This window comes from Cynocephalus volans, chromosome 9 (assembly GCF_027409185.1).
Source record: "Cynocephalus volans isolate mCynVol1 chromosome 9, mCynVol1.pri, whole genome shotgun sequence".
NCBI lineage: Eukaryota > Metazoa > Chordata > Mammalia > Dermoptera > Cynocephalidae > Cynocephalus > Cynocephalus volans.
Genome location: NC_084468.1, coordinates 110,090,000 through 110,110,010, shown reverse-complemented (window position 1 = coordinate 110,110,010; position 20,011 = coordinate 110,090,000). Strand labels below are relative to the sequence as shown.

The 20,011-nt window shown below is 36.0% G+C and overlaps 1 protein-coding gene across 2 annotated transcripts in view; it reads right to left on the bottom strand.

The window, feature by feature from the left end:
• FAT4 (FAT atypical cadherin 4) overlaps positions 1 to 20,011 on the bottom strand; it is a 157,765-nt gene that overhangs the window by 32,877 nt on the left and 104,877 nt on the right. The window contains exons 7-9 of one of the 2 annotated variants that reach the window (XM_063108595.1): positions 18,165 to 18,345; positions 7,088 to 7,338; positions 833 to 5,182 (exon numbers count right to left, since the gene is read on the bottom strand). In XM_063108595.1, coding sequence (XP_062964665.1) covers positions 833 to 5,182; positions 7,088 to 7,338; positions 18,165 to 18,345 — 4,782 coding nt within the window. The remainder of the gene's footprint in view (positions 1 to 832; positions 5,183 to 7,087; positions 7,339 to 18,164; positions 18,346 to 20,011) is intronic. The other variant, XM_063108596.1, reaches the window with a different exon arrangement.

Sequence of the window (20,011 nt, the reverse complement as noted above, 5' to 3'; positions counted from 1 at the left end):
GGTGTATTCTCCTCACAATGAGGGTCACACTTCAATAAGACAGGTTGAGTATCCCTTATCTGAAATGTTGAGGATCAGATTTTGTATTTTCAGATCTGAAAAAAAAGTTTCAGATTTTGGATTTTTTCAAATTTGTGGAATATTTACAGAATGCATACCAGTTGTGCATTCCTAATCTGGAAATTCAAAATCTGAAATGTTCCCATGAGCATTTCCTTTGAGCATGATGTTGGTACTCAAAAACTTTTGAGTTTGGAGCATTTCAGATTTTGGATTTTTGGATTAGGGATGCCCAGCCTGTAATGATGATTAAGATTAATAAAGATCATAAGAATGATGATGATAAAGTAAAGAATGAAACACAATAATTGTCAACAATTATTTAGCACATAAAATGTCTCAGGTCTTATGCTTATATTACCATGTCCTTTAAACTTCAGAACACTCTTTTTAGAATGTATTGTTCTCTTTTTGCTCTTATAGGAAACGCTGAAAAGACTAATAGCTTAAGCTCTGGAATTAACTGTATGGACTTAAATCCTGACATTACAACAAATTAATGGATCACCTTGGAGAGCTTACCTTACTTTTCTTTCTTGTCTGTAAAAACTGGAAAATATCCCCACCTTATAGGTTTTCTTGTGAGAAGTAAATAAAATAAATACATATAAACTGCTTACAACAGCACCCAACCATAAGTAAATTCTCAAAAAAATTTGCTCTGATTATGCCAGTTTTTATGAAAAATCATTTTGAAATGACAAAATTCATCACTTTCTATTATGCTTGACATGACTAAAGTCTTAGTGGAGAGAGTAAAACATTGTCCTACCTGTGTATCCAGTTCTGCAAACACAGTTGAAGGTTCCTGGAAAATTCTGGCAGACGGCACCATTCCTGCAAGGACTGCACAGGCACTCGTTGATATCTCTCTCACAGGCCCTACCAGTGAAGCCATCTGGGCAGCTGCATGAAAATCCTCCCACTAAATTGTGACAGGTCCCACCATTGTGGCAAGGGGATGGAAGGCATTCATCTATATCTATTTCACACAAGCTACCCGCATATCCTGGCAGACACTTGCATAGGAAGGGCTGCAGAGGTTCATTTGCCACAATGATGACTGGAAGACTCTCTTGGCTCTTCGATTCAGAGCTCACAGCCAGTCTTCTTATACAGCTCCCCCCATTCTGACATGGGCCATGAATGCATGAGTCATGATCCACGGATTCTACCTTTACCCCACTCTGCCGGAAAAGGATCTCTTTGATGCTTTCAAAGAAGGTGGCTACACCACCGGGATTCACATACTGATTATTATTTCGCTTCACAGCTGCCAAAAGAAATGTTCTATTGTTCTCTTCATATGCACCATAGAGTTGTACAGCAGTCCCTAGGCCTGCAAGCTGTGAACTGGCTATGCGTAAGAAATGAAGGTAGTGGTTAGTCAAGAAGTCCTTTACTGTTGGCACACCAAGACGAAGTAAGATGCTGTTATCCACTGTAGCGTTGGAAAATCCAGAAAAGAAAACTCGGATATTGCTCGTGACTGTGCTGTGCACTCCATCATTGCTAAGGACAGTCAGATCAAATGTGCCATCTGTGGACCTTGGCTGGGAATTCAGGTCACAAGTGCCCCCTGGAATATTGAAGAGGCTTGTGACTCCCGACATAAGGGAGCAGTGGAAGCTGTCTAACACATCCGGATCCTGTGGCTTCACAGAGCCCAAAATCCCACCAGGAAACAAGTTGCCATAATAATTAACAAATATTTCCACCGTTCGAGACTGTGAAGGATTGTCATTTTGGTCTATAACTGTGATGTGCACAGTTCCTGTGGAAGACATTTGAGGGACACCAGAATCCCTAGTGACCACAGACAGATAGAAGTCTGCAATCTGCTCTCTGTCAATCTCTCTGGTTGTGCTCAGCACTCCAGCAGTGTTCAGACTAAAATAATTGGTGGCAGGGCCTGTGGTCAGCAGATAATAGGTAAAAGGGCCTTGATTTGGAGGGAGATCAGGATCAGTGGACTGAAGGGTCATCACCAGAGTTCCTGGGCGTTTGTTTTCCATAACTTCTCCTTCACTGATGGTTAGCATGGGCCCATTATCATTTATATCTTCCAGGGTGACTAATAAGGAAGCACTTCCAGTAGCTGAGGGGGTCCCTGAATCAACAGCCAAAACTGTGAGATTATAGATTGGTAGTGTTTCTCGATCTAATTCTGCAGTAACGGTGATCTGTCCTGTTTGTGGATTAATGGAAAAGGCACCATTTTCATTCCCTGATCCGATGAAGTAAGAAAACCTGCTCCAGCTGGGGATGGAGTCTGAGTCAAAGGCACTGACAAAGGTCACATGAGTTCCTGTGGGGACCCCTTCACTGATCTGAACACTGTAAATGTTTAGACTGAAAATGGGTGGGTCGTTGGCATCAAGCACAGTGACATTTACAGTGACCTCATCTATATCTGCACCCCTAATGCTTCCAAAATTTTTGGCCAATACCTTCAAAGACACCCTTTCTTCTTTTTCTCTATCAAGAAGTCCAGAAACATAAATTTGTCCAGTCTTTTTATTGACCTGGAAACCCTTCTTTCGACTGTTACCAAAAAGCAAATAGTGTACCTCCCCATCAGTGCCCAAATCACGGTCACTGGCAAACACTTCTCCAACAATGGTACCTTTAGGAGCTGCCTCTGAAATTTCAAAATAATAAAGTTTGGAAACAAAACGAGGCACATATTCATTCGTCCCTTTTAATTGTATGTTAATAGTGGCAAAGCTACACCTTTCTTCATCTGGGACATTGAAGGCTTTCACAGTAAGATGGTAGCTCTGCTTGGTTTCAAAATCCAAGAAGCCTTGAGTGGTGATGACTCCTGTGTTAGGGTCAATGACAAAGAGGTCACTGTCAGATGACTGTACTGTATATGCAATCACAGCGTTTGTTCCAGAGTCAGCATCTGTTGCATTTAGGTGGATAACAGTTGTCCCACTTGGGGCATTTTCCAAAACAGCAGGAAAGTATTCATCAGGAAGGAATACTGGAGAATTATCATTCACATCAATCACATTTATGGTCACACTGCAGTAGCCGGTTCTTGCAACCCATCCTCCATCGGTAGCACTAATAGTTATTTCATGTTTCTGGCATAGCTCATAATCAAGGGCTTTGGCTAGTGTTAATACACCAGTGGAAGAATTGATTGCAAAAATGCCATCTTCATTTCCTGAAGAAATGCTATACCTAATCAAGCCATTCATAGCTGCATCTCTATCTCGTGCAGAAACAGTTCTGACAATGGCTCCAATACTATGGCTCTCTGGGATGGTTGCACTCATGTGGCTTTGAGAGAATTCGGGTGTATGGTAGTTTTCCTCAGTGACAGTTATTTGAACAGTTGCTTGGGACGAAAGTGGAGGGTTTCCTTTATCCTTTGCAGTGACCGTGATCAAAAAGTTTTGATTCAAGTCAGAAATCAGGGATGATGCTACTGAAATCCACCCTGTATCATTGTCTAACTTAAATTTTCCTAAATGATTTTCATTAGAAATAAAATACTCCACTTCAGAATTCAGTCCAAAATCTTTATCATCTATTGCAGTTACTTTGATTAAATTTGTACCAACTTTAACATTTTTGGTGACTGGAGTAAAATATTTAATTTTAAGAAATTGAGGTGCATTATCATTACTGTCCACTGTGTTGATGGTAACTGTTGTCTCACTAAGTAAGGAAGGATTACCTCGATCTGAAGATGTCACTACAAAACTATGCCGGTTGATGTTCGCGTTGCTGACGCCACTGATGTTTTGGTATTTTAAGACCTGTTTATTGAAAATCTCTCCGGTGGTGGCATTAATTCTGAAATATTCTGACTGAGATTTTATAAAATAAAACACTTGTCCATTTGATCCCTCATCGGGATCTGTTGCAGATACCTGAGTCACTTTGGAGCCAATCTCAGTAAGTTCAGGGCAATCTAGATAATAGGAAGGTCTGCTAAATCTTGGAGCATTGTCATTGACATCTGTCACAAATATCGTGACATCTGTACTTACAGTCCACCCAGAATCATGTGCAGAAACTCGGATTCTGTAACGGTCCATATCTTCCCTATTTAAAGGTCTACTAATGATGATATCCCCTGTGCTAGGATTAATTGTAAATGGAAGACTTGTGTCCATTATCGAATATCTACTAATTGCATTTACACCAATATCTTCATCAGAAGTTGTGACACGTGTAACTGTGTATCCTAAGGGGGAATTTTCAGGAACATGGGCACTAAATATCTGAGAAAACCTAGGGGCATTATCATTTTCATCTAAAATATTAATGATGACTTTTACTGAGGTACTCTGAGAAGGTGTTCCTTTGTCAGAAGATTTTATGGTGAGCACATAATGTGATATTTTTTCCCTGTCTAAAGGTCTAATGCTTCTAATTTCACCAGTAGCATGATTAATACTGAAACTATTTTCTTTGTTGCCGTTAACAATTTCATAATCTAGCTGTCCGTTGGGTCCACTGTCCTTGTCCATTGCTGAAACAGTAAGTATTTTTCGAGGAGAAAGGTTTTCCAATATTTCAGAAACAAATGGATCTTCCTTAAAAATTGGAGAATTATCATTGACATCTAATACTGTTATGTCAAGTTTCTCATAAGAAGAGAAAGGAGGAAAACCTCCATCTCTTGCCTCTATCCATACAACATATTTCTGTATCTTTTCAAAATCCAGAGGTTGACTAATCGATACCTGCCCTGTTAATTGATCAATTTGAAAAGAATTGCCAAGATTCCCACTTGCAATATAATAGGACAAAGGTTCTCCTCTCAATGAGGATCCCGAAACGGTCGTGACAAGAGTGCCTACTGGTTGGTTTTCAGGAAACATGAATGTTTGTTCTTTGGCTCTGACTTTAGGGAAATCTGCCTTGTTCACAAATCTAACAGTCACTGTTGTAGAATCTGTCTTTGGAATTAAGCCACCATCTTTTACATGTACAGAAAATGTCACTTCTGAAGCTCCATTTAGTGGTCCAGCTGCCATAATAGCTCCCCTCAGTGGGTCAATGTGAAATTTTTCAGAGTTTCTACCCGAAAGAGAATAATGCAGTTCAGAATTGGGTCCAATATCAGCATCTGTGACTGTAACTGCAAAGACAAAGGAACCTATAAGAGAAGGAGAGTGTAGTTATAATCACGTGGAATCCTAATAAAACATTTGGTCATAGGTTAATGCATATAAAACACTATATTGCTGCCCAATGTAACTTTACTTTCTCAAGATTATTGGGAAGAACATTATCTCCTATATTTTCTCTGAAGTTCTCGAGTCAAATCTGTTTTAGGATAGTCTTCAGAGACTGACCTGCCATTTCCTAACTAAAACCTGTACAGTCCATTGGATTGTTGGATTTAATATTTTTCATTATTCCTTTGAGAGAAGCACAGGGAAGAGAACTAGCTAATCATTAGGAATCATAGCTGCCAGGAGAAAAATCTGCACATACAGCATTCCAACATACATGATAATATGTGAGCTCTGCAAAGAGCTATGCTTCTACCTAATTTAAAAGAAAAAATGAAATCATTGTTCTATTATTCTTAAAATACCTTTGAATTATTACATATGTACTCATGTCAACAAATATATTTTTAAAAAATTACTGTTGATTCCTTATATCCACTGTCTCATGGAAAACTTTGTCTGTGAGCTATTAACTTAATAAAGTTAACTTACTTTGGATTTTGGTGGTCAGGGCCCCTAACTCCAGCTTTTTTCAAGGGCCAACTCTATATGCATATGTCTGTGTGTGTGTGTGTGTGTGTGTGTGTGTGTATGTGTGTGTGTGTGTGTTATGCATAAATCAGTTAAAATAATTATAAAGTAGTAAGAAATAAGAACTGTGGAAGAATGGACTCAATTTGGATTCTAAAAGTTAATGTTCGGAATGAGTGCCAATGGAACAGATTGTAGTAGAAATATACAGAAAACTGCCATAAGGATGTATTTTCAATACACTGTATAGTCATTCAGAAACCCTTCTATATTGCACCACAGGTTGTAGGTTGGATGCAATTAGAATCATGCCTGCCAGCATCATTTCAGCTAAACACCTTCATCAGAGATTTATGACTTTGATATTGACATTTCCTCTTGATAGAAAGTTGGCACATACATTTATACATTTTATACTTCCAATTGGTATCAATTAGACATTCTCAGGTTAAAAAAAAATCAAAGATCAATGAGAGGAATACTGGATCTATTTATTTTTTTCTGACAATTTAAAATATTTTCAAGGCAAGACTAAAGAAATTATGAGCTGTATTTATATATTTTCCCATTTAAAAACTAATCGAAAAATTACAAATGGCAGACATTTGTGCAGTTCTTATGAGAATATACCATTCTTTGCAAATAAGCAAATAATACCAAACTAAACTTAAAAGAGATGCAGAAAGATAACTGCATATTGTCAGTATGAAAGTGGTTCATAATTGGCTCCATGAGCTAACAGAAAAACCTTCATCCACCAAAATAGGAATAAAAATAAATATTAATTACAATTTTTATTCATTCATTAAACATTTTTGAAAATCTATCTATATAGCATTAAAGTAAAATATTCATTTTCTACCACCAAATATATTTGAATGCCTATTACCTCCCAGATAACGTTTCAGGTGCTGGAATATGGCTTGAAAAATAGAGACGTCCCTCCTTTCAGGGAACTTACACACTAATTACACCTCAGGGCAGAACCATCTTTAACTATGAAGTGATATCTATTTTAATCATTTATAATACTGGAGTAATACTAATAAATGGTCATTGGGAAAATGTGGCAATTACAAAATCTTATACACAATTGGCCTGAGAAGAAAGAGTTCATTTATGAGATTCAAAGTTTCTTCAGTTTTATTATACAAAACAACCTAAATTTTATGGGATTTGCAAAATTAGACTATAACAGAAATATATATATATATATAAATAACATAAATGTATTCATAGAAAATGTCCAATATATAGTTTGCATATATCCATGTGGTCTCAGTTGGTTTGATTACCTGGAAGAGTAGGAGATGGGATGTGTGTGACAAATGGGTGATGTTGAAATCTTGGTGGATTGTCATTGACATCAGTCACAGTGACGAACACACTGGTGGAACTGGAAAGAGGCTCTGGGGATCCAGCATCACTGGAGACCACTACTAAAGTATAATTATCTTTCGTTTCCCTGTCTAACAGTGCACTGGTGATGATTTGTCCTGTGGATGGGTTGATGGTGAACTGAGAGTTTCCACCAATGATCCTATAACTGAAGCAGAAGCAGAGATAGGCATATTTCTCATAGATTTAATATTGTAGTATCTATTTACTGTAAGTTAAAAACTGAGGTAGAAACATAAAAAAATACAAGTAAGATCACACAACAATGAAAGAAAGAATTTGGCTAGAAGGTAAACACTTCAAATTTTATGTGAATATTACATTGATAGTCTTTTTTGTAGGATGTCTAATGAATTCAAGTAGGTCTCCACAAGGTTTTCAGGACTACAATCATGTAAGGCCCCCAAATCAACCCAGAAGACTACTGTTATAAATAAATGATCCTGAAGATATAAATCAGGGCTTTGTTCTGATACTGTGATTAGTGGCTGGGATCACAAGTATCTTTTAAATGAAACTAAAAGTTATTTTTCTGCTGTATACCATATTAAACGGAGAAGATTTGTTGAAAATCTTCATTAAGGACAAAACACTGTATTTGACATATATTGGCTATCCAGAACAAGTAAAGAACTGATTATGTATACAGAGACATTCCTAGTTACTAAGTCTCTCATTCGTCATTCCTCATATGGTTATGTTGATATTTGTCAGGAGAGGTATGACATCTTCATGGATATTTTGATGCTAACCAGATTGGTTAACGGACAGGATTTTCCACTGAGAATAGCTTCTCTCTTTTTTCTGAAGCGTAAAGCTAACTCTATGTATTCCTGATTTTGTGTCTGAGGTGGGGGTCCAGAGATCAGCTAAGAAAAATAGCTAAGCTTGAAGGTTCAAAAATCAGCTGTAGTCCATAATTTTTAAAGTTGGAGTGTAGCAAGGAAATGGATGTCTTTTAATTACTTTTTTAGACCAACAAAGAGATAGATAGTCTGGGAATTAACCACACGTTTCTATAGTTTGGTTTGTGCCCATATAAACATAGCAACAGCACATGTCTAATAGCAACTTCACACACACACACACACACACACACACACACACACACACACACACACACACACACACACACACACACCCCTACATTGCAGCCAGTAGCGTGTACATTCCTCCTATTGTGCACAAAGCTTAAAACAAACATTTCAGCACTTTTACCCTATTATAGTACGATTACAAACTACTGAGGAGCTACTATTTAACAAGAATAGAGGTCCTATAAAATGGCAGCAAAATAGAAAAATCATAGACGAGGTTTGGTTGAGAAACGATTTCAGTATTGATAATGTAATTGATATCACTTATATTTCTAACACTTTTTGCCACACCCACATGCCAGAATCAGGAATGAAAGAGAATAGCACTGACTATATTTCTTGCACCAGAAGTGACTCTTTGTAAAATGTAATTACTACCCTCATGCAGTAGATAATATCTGTTCCCTTTATCAAAATAAAAATATCAGAGTTTTATATTCAGGACTCATGGAATAATCTAATTTTCTGCATAATTTAATCCAAGGAACCTGGTGATGGAGTTTGGATGTGTTGTCCCCTCCAAAAATCATGTGGAAATTTGATCCCCAATGTGGCAGTGTTGGAAACTGATTGAGTCATGGGGATGGATCCCTTATGAATGGATTAATGCTCTCCTGGGGGGGGGGGTGTTAGCGAGTGAGTTCTTGCTCCATTAGTTCCCATGAGAACTTGTTTAAAAGACCCTGGCACTTCCTCTCTCTCTCTTGCTTCCTGTCGCCATGTGATCTGCTTGTACCCACTGGCTCCCTGCCACTTTCCGCCATGAGTAGTAGCAGCCTGAGGCCCACGCCAGACACAGCTGTCCCAGAATCGTAAGCCAAATAAACCTCTGTTCTTTATAAATTACCCAGTCTCACATATTTCTGTATAGCAACACAAAATGGACTAATACAACTGGATCATGAGAATTGTGACTTAATATTTTGGGAACTTTGTTGCTATTAATAAACGTAATTACCAAATACTTTAATAGAAAAAAAGTATTTAATACTGCCACAAACTTTCTTACAGCTTTATGACAGCAAAGCTCAAGGTTCAATCAAATATCTGTTCCTTTAAACATTTGCAAATAAAAATAAAATAAGAATGATTAAAAATTTAGATTTGGGTTTTTGTATATGTCAAAACCATGGTGTATTAGAAAAAGCAATGTGCTGAAAGGCAAACGATGTGGCATCTGGTCCAGGTTCAACTAAACAATTCATAAATAAACCTGATATTGTAAGTTCTTATTCTTTATTTTACACTATTGTACCCACTATTGCCCATATGATTATCTGTTTAAAAGTAGGCAATATATTTAGTATTTTTTAAATGAAAGAATAAATTGTCATATTAATAAGTGATTAATTTTTCTAGACTCTACTAGATTCTAAAGTATGCGAAAGGTACATTTTAAGTGAGATATTCTGTAACACCAGTTGCATGCAAATTTATACTTCTAAGCTTTTAAAAATGAGAAATAGAAGAAACACAGTTGCTCTGTAAATAGAAGATAGACTGCTAAGATAAATATGCTCAGGTTTTTGCCTCTCTTATTTGAGGATTACTTCAGTTCTCATTTCTCAGGGAGATCTCTCCCTCTTCTCTGGTCCACATTCATTTTTTTGTAAGATTATGAAATTTATTTGATTGTGTCTTGTACTGTCTTCTTAACGTTAAACATTGATGCTGCTCCTTAAAGATTTCTAGCATCTTAGTCACTTCTTAATGTGTACCAAACACACTACTAGGCAATGTATATATGCTCTCATTTAAATCTCAAAACAATTCTAATAGTTTGGTTTTAGTTTTGGATTTTTGTAGATGAAGAATCTGAATGTAGGGGAGATGAATAATTGTACAAGGAAACACATGGGTGCAATCTATAAACAGTAGATCTAGAGTTTGAATTTCTTTTTTTATGACTTTAACAGGCACTTTTCCCAGTGTATTACAATTTAAAGAAGGCAAAACTCAGCTGAGGAAATGTAGTGAAGACAATAAATGCTGCACCCAATTGCTAAAGCCAAAATGGACCCTTGCTCAAGGTGTGTCAATATAGAATCATACACTGATTTAGTTCAATGCAAATCAACAAACATGTTAACTTATTTTCTGATTCTAGAATAAGATATTTCTATTTCAAATTATTTGCAGAAACTGAAACTATTGTTATCTGAATTCTGAATCAATTTCTGTGGCATTTGTAAAGCTAAAATATCCCTCTCTGATTATCTTAACCTTCTTTGCCTTTTCCTGAGACCTACTAGTTTCATAAGGCACTATACTGTATGCAGCAAGAATACAATAATTTAGTAACAGTTAAGAGACTAGACTTTGGGACACATTTCACTTGGACATGAATTTTAACCTCGTTAACAGTAAGCAGCTAAATTCATAAAATGTCTTAACTTTTCTAAGACTTCTCTCTTCATCTATGAAGTGGTGGTCACATGTATACTCCTTTCATTTGGTAGTTTTGAGTATTAAATGTAATTTCGTAAGAAAAGCACCTGGCATTATAATTGATCCATGTTAAGCACTCAAAGGTCTAGGTTTACACACATAATTAAACAGATATGTACATACAATTATAATATAATAACCAATTATGTATAGTCTACCATAATTTACCTATATTTTAACATAGTAAATGGATAGATGAACTAAAAACAGAAACATGAATAAATCAGTAAAAAAATCCTAGATTCAAGCTTATATCCTAAATGAAAGAAAGACATCTAGAAAATGCAAAACAAGACAGTAGGTTAAAGTGCTATGAAACTGTTAAGAAATATCATTCTAGGTATTTAGAAGACAAAGCGTTACACTTTTGGCTAGAATGATTAAAATGAAGCCTTACTATGGAAGGCTAAATTTAAGCTAAGTTTTAAAGGGACTACCCTTTTAAACTGTTACAAATAGTGTTGGAAAAGGGATTTTTAAAAGGTGTTGTAAGCCAGTGGTCGGCAAACCTTTTCTGCGAAGGGCGAGATAGTAAATATTTTCAGCTTTGCTGGCTGTAAGATCTCTGTTGCAGTACTCGGCTTGCCATTTTAGTGCAAAAACAGGCATAGACAAAACAAAGTACATGAATGGACATGGCTGAATTCCAATAACACTTTATTTACAAATGCAGGCACTGGGCCGAATTTGGCATTGCAGGTGGCAGTTTGCCGAGTCCTGGTCTAGGACATAGAGCGACTTGAACAAAGCTATACGACTTGGGAAAGTATGGATACTTTTCCCAGGAGCAGAAAATGATCCAGTGAGGCCAAAATTTTGGCTATATGAGGAGGATTTGTGCAGAATAACCTTGGGAAGACTCTGGGGCTGTTTATGAAGTGATTGGAATATGGAGACTGGGCATTATGCCATAGGCAAACTGGAAATTGAAAGATTTCAAGGAAGGGAGTATCATTGTTAAAAAGGAGTCAATGAATGCTCAGGCTGGTTCATATGATTGCCATTGCCCTTTCATTCACTCAGGCTTTGCTTTGTCTGAATTATTTTCCACAACACTGAGAGAAGAATCATCATAAAATATAAACTAGCCATGTTATTGCTCTGCCTAAAACACTTCCATTATTTCTCCTATGAAATTAAGAAGGAAATTTTGAGTATGTCATGTGGTATATACAAGGTTCATTCCTAACCTATACCAGCTGTATTGAAAGGTTGTTTCTCTGATGCTACGCTTTTGCATAGCTCTTTGCTTTTGTACCTGTTATTGTCTGGCTAGAAGGTCTTTCATCCTTTTCTTTGCCTATAAACTATTTTTCTGCCTTCCTAAAAATCATTAATCACTTAAAGCTTCTACTGATTTTCTCAAGGAGCATTGATTGTACTGTTCCTTCCACACATTCTGTGTTTAACTTATACTTATTGCAAGAGATTATAATCACAAGATTACAAAATTACCTCCTGTATTAAACTATACTCCCTAAGGGACCTAGAGTGCCTAACTCCTCAGAATTTAACCAAGTGATTAGTACATGTTAAGGGCTCCCTAATTTTACAGTATAGTGTAGTATTAGATTGGAGGGACTAAAAACTAGAGTCAGGAAAGTAAGGTAATTTTTATTATAATTGTCCAAGCAAGATGTAATTATGGACTAAACTAGAATCTTGGCAGGAAGAGTGCACAGAAAAGAATGGGTGTGAGAGGCAGTGGAAAAGAAGAAACATGAGAATGTGCCCACTGACTGACTATGGAGTGAGAAGATGACCCTTAGCTACAAGGTGTAGATGAAGACAGCAAGACAGCATTATTAAGAGAAAGCAGAAATCCAAGATGAGAAACAGGAAAGATTAGCAGTTCCGGGTACATTGTGTTTATGAGGCCAACAAAACATTCAGATAGAGTATGTCTACCAGAGAGTTATAAATATGGGTGGGAAGCTCTGGAATGGAGTCAGAGTTGATAGTACAGATTTAGAGTACATTTTATTGCACAAAGTTGATGGCTGTAGCCACGGACATGGGTCTCTCTCTCTCTCTTAAATAAAAGAAAAGACTGAGGAAAAAATATTCAGATTACTTGGCTGGGAGAGAAACAGGAGATACAGAAGGCAAATCAGAGATGCAAGTTGAGAAATAAGAAATAACATTTACATAGATCTACAGGAGGCAAAAAATGTCAAAAAGAAACGATGAAACGATGATCTATATAGTGCAAACAATGCAAAAGGTAAAGGAAAATATTGACTCAGATGAAGTTGCTGGCCTTGACAAATTTCAGTAGAGTATTCTGATACAGTCTTTTTTAGGAAAGCAATAGAGGAGAAATCAGATTGAAATATTTTCAGAAATAAATGGATGGAGAAACTGTGAGGTAGTAAAGCCATCTTTGCAAACATCTGTGGTAAAAGTAAGGTGAATAAAAGGAACATTTCTAGAAAATATTAGAATCATTCATTCAATGTATTTAATTAAGTGCCAGCCACTATTATGTGTCAGACATTGTGCAAAAACTATACATTACGAATAAATAGACATGAGAAAGATTAAAAGGAAAAAAACCTAACATTAACTTAGTGAATTCTATGTCCCAATAATTGTGCAAGAGATGTTTGTGGATATTAACTGATTCCATACATATTGTTTGATACATAGTAGGTGGTCAAGAAATATTTAATTCTCACCAACAGTAAAGTATAAATTCTTATCTCCACCTTTACTGAAGCAGATATGGAACCTTAGGGACATTAAAATGACTTTACTAAGTCATGGTGAGCAAATAAAGTAACCAGAATTTAATACCAGGTATCCTGAGCATTTCTGTAGATAAATAAATGATCCAGGGAAAAGGGATAACCTGAAACTACAAGAGAGCAATGCAATAGCTATTGAATTAAAGACTTGGAGGAAATTGAATGGGATGGGATTAAAAGAACAAGTTAAGGAATTTGCCTTAGAATGTTGACCTTGTCAATACAGTTTTATGACTTTCTCCAGTTTTGTGACATGAAAAAAATTAGAAGAGAGATTTGAATAGAGGTTTGATCTAACTGGAAGAAAAGAGAATACATATCTGTAAAAGCTAAATTCTGGAATGTGTATGTGGAAAGCAAATAAATAAACTAGATAGATCAAGAATAGGAATTAATGTAGGCTGTTTGACTAGAGGGGAAAATATTAAAGGTGAAATATAACTCAAAGAAAGTACACCATTCATATAAATGCATAGTTTGACCAAACAGGTAGGAATAAAAACACAAATAAATATTTGTTGGGTGGCTACTGTGTACAAGATCATGCTAGATCATATGGGAAAATCAACAAATTATTAGGACACATAAAGGATTGTCCTAATAGAGAGCACATTAGTAGTTGAGTAAACAATTTAAATATGTAAAGTTTAAAATGAGCAACATAAAAATTAAAACAGTAGCTCTTTTAACCTGAAAAGAGAGTGAATTTTCTCCCAGATTAAATGAATAACAAAGAGTCATTCACACCTAATATATAAATGTATTATATTCCATTAAGACTATATCAAGCCAGAGTAAAAAAGATTTAGGTTGTCCTACTTACTTTAAAGCTGTAATAATTGTTTGCCATAAGTTAATTTACAAGTGAATGTAATGTGTTTTTCACAGGATAAAAATGGCTTCAATTTTTATTTTAACTGATTGTATGGTAGTTTGCATATTTATTTGAAGACTTTCACAAATGGCTTCTTTGGATTTCAGTCAATGGAAAAGGATAAGGATAATTTCCTCTTATTAAACGAACATGCATGCACATTCGATAATCCAACCAAACCATCACAATTCATACTATTAAACCGAAATAATCACACCAGACCTACCAGTACAACTCTGTAAAACATTCAGAAAATATGAACAAGATTATCTACACAATTTTACATTGATTACCATAGTTCACAAGCACAGGACAGCACTTTGTAATGAATCTTTGACACACACTAGAAGAAAACAGTCTATCATCTTAGCATTTTATTCTAGCAATAAACGAATAGATCCATAGAAGGAAAAATCAATTTTGTAAACATTCAGCTTCACATTCGGGAATTTAAACATCTCAGACAAGAGAACTGTCCTGTTACCGATTTGCAATATTCTATATGGTATCTTTAGAGAAAGTTTCCTCTGCGTGGCAGATAATGAATTATTAGATTATCACACTACAATGGACAGGCCATCTCTTCCAAAATTGGTATCAGAAACTTACTGAGCACCAACAGGTAACAGATGGAGGGCTAAGTGTTTTGTATGGATTAGAACAATACGGGCTGACAGGTATCGAGCATTTTTTTTTTTTTTGTTCTAGGCACTATAATAAATAGTTCACTTAATGTTTTATTTATCCTTTATAAAGTCAGTTTAATTATTAGTATAACTAATCCATTGATAGGAAAACTGTTGTCCAGAAATGTTAAATAATTTGCCCATCCTCATGCAATCAGTCATAGCAGAGTCAGGATTCAGTTCCACATAGCTTGATTCACAAGGCTTTGCTCTTAACATTAAGCTGAAGACTTTGGACTGAATTTTAGAGAATGAATTTCATTATTTCTACGCTTTGGTGTAGGGGAGGTAAAGAAGGGGATATTTACTGGCCTTTTGGGGATCATATCCAAGAAGAAATTCAGTTGTACCTGACTCTCTCCAGGTGGTACTTAAGCACAATGATCCAAACAGATCCCAGCCCTCTGAAACAAGTTTGTATGTTGCTTTCCCTTCATTTATAATGCATGTATGGGTCCATTCTGTCTGGGGATTCCTCCTAAATCACTGGCCAGACCTTCTAAGCTGCCTTGGTAACTTTTTCTTCTATATCTGCCTTTTAATATTGGAAAATTCCCAGAAAGCAGTCCCGGACTCTTTCTCTTGCTAAACTCCTTAAGTGTTCTGATTCAGTCCCTTGGTTTTAAATGTCCTCTAAACATTGAAGACTACCAAATCTGTATAGCTAGCCCTGATCCCAACCCTAATCTTCAACTTATCATATCTCCGACTTCCTAGCTGATATCTCTACATGAAGGACTAGTAGTCACCTCAAACTGTACTCAAATAAAAAATCCTGATTTCTCCCAACCCTATTTCTTCTCTAACTGTACCCACTTCAGGAAATTTGCCCAGGTGTGCAAGCCAAAAACTTGGTAGATGATTCGAATTTCTCTCTTTCATTTAATTCTCCTTCCAACTCAAATACTCATATATGCTCCAAATCTATGCACTCAATTGTTATTTATCCACCTTAGTACAAGGCTACTCTATCTCTTGTTTGTATAACTATATTCATTAGTGCCTACATGGTCTCATTAGTTTGTCTCTGTAAAGCTTCTCTTTATAGCCCTGCCTCCCCCAGTCCAATCCAGGTATAAATCAGTTTATGTTGCTCCTTTGTTTAAAACTCTCCAATAGTTTCCTGCCTAAAAATAAATTTTAAAATCCTTATTCCTTGCTATGACTTGGAAGCTCTTTTATGGCCTACTTGATCTGGCCCCTGCTTAGCTCTCTGATCCCCTACTCACTCTGGCCCGGATACAATGACCTTCTTAGATAAAAATAAACTTACTTTTATCCCACTGCCCTGCACTTCTATCTTAAAGTTCACCTCCTTAGAGAGGCCATCTGCTATGGTTTGAATGTGTCCCCCAAAATTCAGGTGTTAAAAAGTAATGGCCAATGTGAAAGTATTAAGAGGTGAAGTCTTTAGAAGGAGATTAAGTCATGAAGGCAGAACCCTCATGGATGGGATTAGGCCCTTACAAAGGGGCTTGTGAAAGTGCTTCTCCCTCTCTTCTGCTCATCTGCCATGTAGGAATGCAGTGTTCATACCCTCTGAAGGATGAAGCAACAACGCACCGTCTTGGAAGCAGAGAGTAGCCTTCACCAGACACAGAACCTGGTAGTACCTTGATCTTGAACTTCCCAGATGCCATAAATGTCAGCAAAAAATTTATGCTGTTTATAAATTACCCAGTCTTAGGTATTTTGTTATACTAGCACAAATAGGCTAAGGCACCATATACAAAAATAAAACCTAAAATCTTTCCTGATTACTCTTACTGTATTATCTTGTTTTATTTTCAAGACTTTCATCACTATATGAAATAATCTTATTTATTTATGTTAATTGTCACCTCAAAAAGAATGCACATTCGAAGTGAGCAGATATCTAGCCTTGTTCACCACTGCTATTCACATCAGCAACTCAAGTGTTTATTAAAGGAAAAATGCATCTGAGGCCTACCCTCACTCAATCATCTCTGCCAAGAGGAAGAGACTAATTAAAGCCAGTTCCCAAGACAATTTTCTTAAAAGGAAATTAGTAACAGACGACAAAATAAATTATTAATCAAATCATCACTGTATCAGTACATATGCTACCCTTGAATGATGATTCCTCTGAACTCTTTAAATTCTATCATCTGATCCATTACTTTCATAGACATCTACCCCACTCCAATTTACCTAACACCATTCTACAGAAGGTGCGGGAGGTATGCAAAAATACTTATGTCTTTGAGGTTTTCTCTAGAAAATTTGGAAATTTTCATTTCTTAAGTTTAGAATGGACATGGAGGAAGGGGACAAACTAGATAACCCAATTTTACAGCTCAATTGTTTTTCATGTCCTCTCTGAACAAGCGACCATATTGCTGTTTGCCACTTTAAGAGGATTTAAGTAGAGTAAAATAAATTTTTAAACTAAGAAAACACAAATATTTTAATTGAGAGTAGTGGTAGCTTAAAAATGGTCAAAATTCTTTGACATCCCTGCCATCAAGAAGTGGTGTGTATTTCTTCTCCCTTTGAATCTGGGCTGGTCATGGCTGCTTTGGCCAATGGAATTTTGTGGAAGTAATGCTATGCCACTTCCAGGCCTGACCTTTAAGAACACAGGCAGCTCTCACCTGAGGCCCTTGGAGCCCAAAATCACCAAGTAAAAAGTCCAACTATTCTGCTAAAGAAGCACAGAGAGAAGTCCTGAGACTGCACAAGGAGAGAGGGGACCTAGCTGACCTTAACCTCCCAACCATCCCTGCCAAGGCACCATGCATGTGAAGCCATCTTGGAACCTCCAGACCACTTAGTCACCAGGCAAATACCACTAAGTCACACCAGTCAGCCACATGAAGTTGACTGGTACCAGGACCCACTGTAGTCCTGAGTTACAAAATAATGAGATATGATAAAAACATAAGTAAAATTGACAAATAAAATGGAATTTTAGATTAAGTAAAATTGTTGTTTTAAACCTCATTTTAGGGACTGTTGGATATTCAGCAATAGACAGCCAGAATAAGATTATGAGTTAACATTATAAAATTTTCAGTAAAATTAAACATGGTACTAATTTAGTCCAAAGACTAATGTTTAATGAGAAAATAATCAAATTTTACAAAGGCAAATGTACTGACCTTATAACTGCATTTGTTGAAGCATCAGCATCTGAAGCATTTACCAATAAAACATCTGTACCAGTTGGTGCGTCTTCAGGAATTGTTGTGAAATACATTTTACTGGCAAAAGTGGGGACATTGTCATTGGCGTCATCTACTATGACATTGATTGTTCCAGTTCCAGTCAATGCAGGGTATCCTAGAAAGAAATGAAAATCAACTCTTAGTGCTTATAAGTGTCAAGAACAATAACAAACTAATAATAATTAACTGTAGACAAAATCACTGAAGAGAATTTTGAAAATGTCTTACCAAAGTAAAATTTCTGAACACATAAGACAAGTGATTGGGTGAGTTTTAATTTTGTTACAAGAAAAATATTTTCATTTCTGAACTAGAATTTGAAATCTCCCCTAATGACTCTGCACAAAAGGCATATGTCATGCTCTTATCCTGTTTTAAAGGTGCTGATTCAACAACATCATTTAATTGCCACAAAAGAAGCACTGCTGGTAATTTCTCTGAAATCACATTAAAATAGCACAAATCAGATTTGGATCATACCCACGGGCATGAAATAGCTGGCCAACTAACAAGGCACTGTTAAAAACTATATTCCTAGCTATGACTATCATTATTACAAAATTCCAACTGAGTCTCCGGGGTATTTAAAACCCTTTTTCCATACTAACCAATGCTTGTTTGGGGGGGTGGGGGAGTTCACATCGTATCTCAAAGCTATAATCTTCCACTTGCTGCAAATAACTTTATGTTGATAAGCTGACAAAGAATCATTTTTGTTGTATCTTTAATATAAATGTGAAATAATTTATTTTTATTTCTTGTTCAAACTCTATTATCAACCTATAAAAAATCCAACATTTGACAGAAACTTGGAGTACATCATCTGCATGACACAAAGTAAGCAGACTCATTTTGTGATGAAGGTCAGATGTCATATTTAGTTAGAATTCTGGGGAATGTCACCATAACTAAAACGCAAAAATCATCTGCCTTTGGTTGTGTTTCAAAACCATTTTTTCAAACTTTAACTTTTCTAAACAGAAACAGTGAAGATTCTTTTAGCTGCATTTATCTAAAATAAAGCCCTCAGATACTGTCAGATGATAAGAAAGACCACGTTACTTTTGCTCCCATAAAGTTATTTCCCTTTGTCTGATGTTTAAGTCCTACTTATTTTTGCCATTCAGTATTCTGTAAATAAAGCCATTCATTCACTCATTCATCTACCCATAAAATTTTTATGAAATACCCTTCTTATCACAGAATGGTGTTGAGATTCACAACCTTCCAATATTATTTTTTCTAATAATTTTATGATTTGCTGATATTTCCTCTACTACTCTTTAAACTTTTCCCTAAGTTCTTTGATTGTAATTACTGATGGCATAGGACCAATTAGCTTTTATGCTCATATGTGTAAGGCCCAAAATTAACAGACTAGAAAATGATTATGAAATGTAATGGTTTTGGTGATCTGTTATTTTTATGCTGTATACAGGAAGCTCAAATTCTATTGTAGATGAAAGAATGTGTGTGACCAATTGAGTCAGGCACTGTAAGGAAGCATGTTACCTCCCAGAAACCTACGCAATTAAATTTAAGCTGCATGCCAACAATTGTTGCCATATATATCCTTCTTAGTAAGATACTTTATATTAAGCATTTCATTTACATTAACATATTGTAAAATTCATGACTGTAGAAATTTTACCTATTATTGTTTGACTTTACATTAAAGGAAAGAAAAGTAACTCTCACTCTATTGGTTATATGTATATGAACTACATATTTAAAAAAATAGCACAATTGCCTTTTCACTAGTTGCTTAGTATAAACAATGG